General features: G+C 37.0%; 1 protein-coding gene across 8 annotated transcripts in view; it reads right to left on the reverse strand.

Moving 5' to 3' along the window:
• Positions 1 to 10: 10 nt before the first annotated feature.
• The window catches only part of LOC108785742 (protocadherin gamma-C5-like), a 225,342-nt gene continuing 219,258 nt past the window's right edge, over positions 11 to 6,094 (reverse strand). For all 8 annotated transcript variants that reach the window (XM_018554875.1, XM_018554881.1, XM_018554880.1 and 5 more), the window contains one exon: positions 11 to 753. In XM_018554875.1, coding sequence (XP_018410377.1) covers positions 542 to 753 — 212 coding nt within the window. In that variant the 3' untranslated portion in view covers positions 11 to 541. The remainder of the gene's footprint in view (positions 754 to 6,094) is intronic.

The raw sequence follows: 6,094 nt of genomic DNA on the forward strand, positions 1-6,094 counted from the left end.
ATATATTTTAAATTCAGGTGAAATATCGCTGTCTATAGCAAACTGACTAGCGCCACTTGTTAGTCAAAGGAAAAAATGATGGGAAACAGGTAAAAAGCAATGTATTACCTGAATGTTTATAAATTATAAATATCTACTCTGCTGGAATTATATACAATGGAAGAAATTCCACAAGATGTAACTGTGGGAGCAAATTAAATTGAAAGAGTTTGTAAAAAGAGTGCATACATTAGCTAGGTAATCAGCTTGCACTAGTACAAAATATTAGCGAATATAATCAGGGCACTTATTTCAGAGGTTTTAACATAATGTTTTCATCATGAAGGCTAGAAGCAGAGAAATGTCCAGCTAAAGGACATTATTTGCAGCCAGAAACCATAAAGACTCATTCTCGATACTGATTTTATGTATATGTTTTCCTAAGGTGACATTCAACTTCACCCTAATACTTTTCTTTTTTTTGTTGTTTTTTTTTCTTTTTAACATGGGAAATCTCTCAAACAAATCTGCCCTGTGTATGATTTAGCCCCTCTAAAAATGATTACTTCTTGTCTTTTTTCCCCGATTTCTTCTTGTTTCCACCTTTTCCGTCACGCTTCCCTGCAGCATTGGTTGGGGTAAGTGTACTTCCCGGAATGTAGACGTTTTGTCGGTAGTCGGGCACGTGCTGCAGGGTGAACTGTGGTCCGTAGCGGGCACTAAGGCCCATGGTGCCTGTGCTTCCTCCAAGGCCTGATGTTCCTTCAGCAGCCTCTGTAAGTTAATATGGAAAAAAGTTGTTAATGTTAAGTAAGAACCATATCTGAATTCCAAATGGCAAATATACAAATTTGAAAATATTCTTCCTTAGTAAATGTGCTCACCAAAGCACATTTCTACTCAAACTTAGTTTTAGACAGAAAGTACTAATAAATTCAGCCTGTAACAAGACGAAAATAAATCCTTGCTCTTAAGACTTGCCATGTGCTTCCTGTATGATCTCTTTTCCTCTCCATTTGTATTGGCAGCAGTGGCAGGACCATATGAATAGAGGTTTGGCTGCAACCCTGCCCAAGCCTGGAAGGTGCCTATGCTAAAAAAAAAAAAATATTTTCCTGCTATATTATTTGGTGTTTTTAGAGGCACCAGACAACTCTGGTTTGATCTAAAGTCACTGGAACGTGTACCGCTTTTTCTCTCCAGTGACCCAGTGGGAAGTCTACTGATAAATTCTGATCACAGGGAACATAGGCTGAAATAACAGTAGGCAATCAAGGAAGCATCAGTGAGGTAAATTTATTTAAAGAAAACTTTTCCTAAACTGAATCTGGGGGCTGTCATTGCTGACCACCTACTGAGAACACTAGGCATCTGGCTGTCATACTGGCCCTTTTGAATCACTAACCCAGAATAGGTAGGCATATCAGACAGACAGTGGGAGTAGAGTCAGAAGTCTGCATGCTTCTACTGGGATAATGGTATTGATTTACTAAAGGCAACTAGGCTCTTCATTTTGCGAGGGATTGTGCACTTTGCAAGGGACTTTTCCCCTAGCTTAGTGAATGAGGTAACAATTCACTTTGCAAAGAATATCCAATCACATGCAAGGTAAAAAAACAAACAGTATTTTTGTGTGCACATGATTGGATAATGAAAGTCAGCAGAGCTTCACTTGAGTCACTAAGCTAAGGGACAATCAACCCAATTACTCAAAGTATTGGAGAAACATGGCCATTCAATTAGCATTTTCCAAATGAGACGTCATCATGGTAGCCTCTATATTTCTATCAGAAAAGGTTTTCTTTAAGAAGCTTCAGGAGTATTCATCGTTGTACAAGTCCAGTTAATGCATAATTATCAACCCAGTTTTAAAATATTATTGGTACTTTCTCCATTTTAGATATTAAGGAACCAAGGGCTTTAAAAGTGACTGTGGCTCCATACAAGCAATAAAATAAAAGTATCATAGATGGTCCAGTGATTGATATGTATAGGTTGATATAGACATACAAGTGAAAACAACTATGTATATGGAAACATCTAACGTACTCTCATCATTGCACTGTCACCCTTCATATTTCTCAGTCTGACTTCATCTCAGAGATTCTCTTTCCTGTAATTTAAATTTACAAGCTGATACATTATGGCACAGGAACTGCACTGTACTTCATACACATGTGCAACTGCATAACAAATATTAAAAATATCCTGCAATGTAGGATGTTACTCTTCTCCACTTAGGGAGGGACAGGATTACTAAGGGTAGCACTAATCACAGTTAGTAAAGTAAAGCTTTTTTTTTTAAATTCCTTTTCAAGCAGCTTATTTAAAGCAGATATATCTCTGAGCAGATACAGCATATACCTAAGTAGAAAAGTATTAGGTTGCCTATGACAGGTCTATGGCTATCTAGTGGGTCAGGGTAAGTAAATCACAAGAGTGCCTGCACACAATTACAGTACATTAGCTGCATGCTGAGCTGTTGTTTTCTTTTAGCTTATGCATACTCCCAATAAATATATAGATTGCTGATGTTCTGATGTTTGCTATGAGGATTGCAATGTATTAGAAGGATAAAGTCCACTGTTTGAGCATTTGCTGATCATCCTATTATTTTTTTTTTTCCGGTTTTCTTCAGATGTTATGTTTTTTTATATATGCATTTTATATTGTAATCCCTTTAAAAGGGACACAGATTAATGAAATAATATAATTTGTACACCTATTTTCTTTAAAGAGACTTATCGGTTACTTCGTAGTTACTTGTAGTTTCATAATGAGAATGGAAGATCTGTAATTGCATCCCTCCTCCTATGGTGTCAGCCCAAGGCATGGGTCATTTGTGGCAGTCGCATAACAGACAAACAAAACATGGATGGCACTAGTAACAATATGTTTCATTTACTTAATTTACTTGATGTCAATTGATATGCTTTCAATAGTCAGCCTGCAAAAACACATCAAGTAGTAATACACGCGATGAATAAACATTAGAACTTGCCAAAAGAACCAATTTAGGTGTGTTTTTTTCACTCTTGTAACATGTTGCATTACGGTTTTGTCAATGGAAAAATGAATCTAAGAGTCAGATGACAGATGTCAAAGCTTTTGATAGCATATTTTGTGATAAAAGCAGTAATGTTACTTTTAGTTTATAAGACAGAAAATAACATGGCCCTACACATGACTGGATTAGTTACTTTTGTTTCAACCACAAAATATTCTGGTATCCATGTCAGTAAAATTGTTAAAGGATTCTACTGACCTTTGTTTGCCAACATAAAATATGTAAACCCGTTACTTAAAATAGATGTAAACTCATTTTCAAAAACTCATGTAAGCGTAAACATGTCTAGTTTTCAATATTATTAACTATGTAGCTTTCATTAAACAAATTCTTGGTAACCCTGAAGGCATTGTTTAGGCACTTCCTGTTTGGAATATTTTCATACCCTCTAAATGTACAAAGAGATTCATGCCCCAAAAAATGTTCATGCACCTTGATGCTTTCACAATAAATAGTGAAAAGAATAACTTTTTTTTTTTTACATGGACTTTTAAACATTGCCATCCGTTGTGTCATTACAACCCACTTATTGGATTGGTACAGTGCATGTCACACTAGGACTATATGATGTTTGCTATGCGGATTGCAAAAGTAGATACACTCCTCTATATTTAGCAAAATACATACCTCCTTTGTCATAATGACCAAAACAAAAGTAGTATGTACCCCCTTCTAGCCACCAATCAGATTAAAATCTGCAATGAAGCATGACATTAAATAACAAAGGGAAGACTATAACTGGGGTAATGCAAATACTTACTATGCCAATTAATTCTGTTTTTAATTAATTCAATTATTATTATTACCATTAATATTATTTAGGATTTTATAGTGCCAACAGTGTGAGCAGCTATTTACAATATAAATAAATTAAATATTTTTCCTTGTGTATAATCAATGAACAAATAGTCAAGACTGCCAAAGAGTATTTTTGGGCAGTTGGAAGTTCTTATTGCCTGTTCAGTCTAATTTATCCCTGTTTAAAGAAGACAGGAGATTTATTGCAGTGTATAATCTAAACTTTGTCCCCAAAATATTAACTCAGTTGTTATCCTGTAGAAACAAAAAGATTACTGTTGCATTGGGCACTGCAATGTTTACTCATGCACACAAATGTGGGCTGGCGCATTTTGATATGCCAAGGATTGTTTTTAATCCTAGTTCATGCCCACGCATTAAATCTCTAATCAGAGCCATAGCATTTTAGTACACAGCAGAAAAACATCATAACCGAACAGCCGTATGATAACTAAACTGGCCCTAACAATGTCTGAAACAGATCTATATGCAGGTGTGTTTAGCCAAGTAAAACACTTGGCTGATTATTCTAAAGACTGACATATTATGGGCTTGAACAGTTTTCACTTGGTTCCATTTACAGCAGGGGTCTCAAACGTCCGGCCCTCCAGCTGTGGTGGAACTACAAATCCCATGAGGCATTGCAAGATTCTCACAGCCACAGATATGACTCCCAAGATGCATCATGGGATTTGTAGTTTCACCACAGCTGGAGAGCCGGAGGTTTGAGACCCCTGATTTACAGAAATGTTTTTGTATTTCACTATTCTGAATATTACGCTGTACTGGGGCCATCTTAGCACTTCACTTTCTAGTGCTCCTATACTGTATTGCTTCACACAAGGACTCCATCTGAGTACTCCCTACTGTGCTTCCCTTACATAAGGATCGCTCCTTTTCCTAACATCCAGGAGCCATTATGGGATGGTGTAGCACTAATGTAGTTCATGTAGAGCTGCAACAGGAACAGCAAACATTTGTAATTGCAGGGAACAGAAGCAATGCAGGTGATGTTTCCAGTGATGCTGCATGGGCACCATAGGAGACAACCTTTTGAGCTGCAATGTGGGCAGAAAGTGTCCGCAATTCTTAGCTCCTGCCAGTGGCCAATGAGATACAGTGTTTTTCTAAGAACAGGATGAACAATGATTCCAGCTGTGCATAGGTGCACTCTACGAAAAAAACAACCTAGGGACCTAACTGTGAAATAATATTTTTCTGTTGCTTAACAGGGCTAAACAAGTGGGAGGATATAGGGCTGGCAGCTGAAAACCATTTTCATTTTTAATTTCTAGGCCTTAAAAATGTTGTGGGACCTAAGAACAATGCTTTTATGTGCCTAATGGAAACTCTAACCCTAATCCAAACACGTGAACACATAGTAGCACTAAGGTCCACAAACTTCTGTATGGAATACAAAATCAGGGCAAGGCTTCCATTCAGCATCTTTAAAGACTAGGGGTAGGAAAACTTTGGAACTAAGAGTCACCACAGCTGGGGGGCCAAAGAATTCATTTTTACGCTGAATTCTGGTATAACCAAAATTTGCAAATATTGCAATAACCTAGCATAACATTTTACCACTATGCAGGTCATCCTGTAATAAAGACAAGTCACTGCTGCTTTCTCTCCTTGTGCAGGGTGACTGGTCTTGTATCCGCCCTCCTCCAGTAGTTTTTTGCAGGCAGCCTATAGTTGGTGAACTTGCAGTCCACACAAATATTTTAAATGACATTTTTTTTACATGAAGTTCAGCCTGGAAAGAAAAGAGCCATTGTTATACATAATGACTAATCACTTAACATCTTTAATTTTCCTACCTGTTGGATCTGTAATTGAACTACTATGGGCTACAACTCTTTACCTCCAGATTTTTTAAATTAACAATATTGATTTGCTTGGCTTTGACAAATAGCAGACCTGTATAAATTATTAAATATATCATGCTGTTTTCCCATATGCTGCTCTAGAACACTGACCGTTAGCGGATGCCAGAATCATCGCCTGAAGTCTCTCGGTTTCAAACTGGTTGTTTGGCCATACTCCAGCTTCCTCTGTGGGTTGAGCTCTAAAGAGATCATAATGACAAAGCACAATTACCATTAAACAACAAAAGCAATTGTAAAAAAAAACACAGAAATACTAACAGAGATCATCAGTAGTAAGGCTTTAATTTACAGGACTATACAACAATGATAAAGCTGTTCTTATAATTACTGAACTATGTTTTAGAAAACAAAGCACGACAAC

The sequence above is a fragment of the Nanorana parkeri genome, unplaced genomic scaffold (genome assembly GCF_000935625.1).
Source record: "Nanorana parkeri isolate BGI_ZX_2015 unplaced genomic scaffold, ASM93562v1 scaffold176, whole genome shotgun sequence".
Taxonomy (NCBI): domain Eukaryota; kingdom Metazoa; phylum Chordata; class Amphibia; order Anura; family Dicroglossidae; genus Nanorana; species Nanorana parkeri.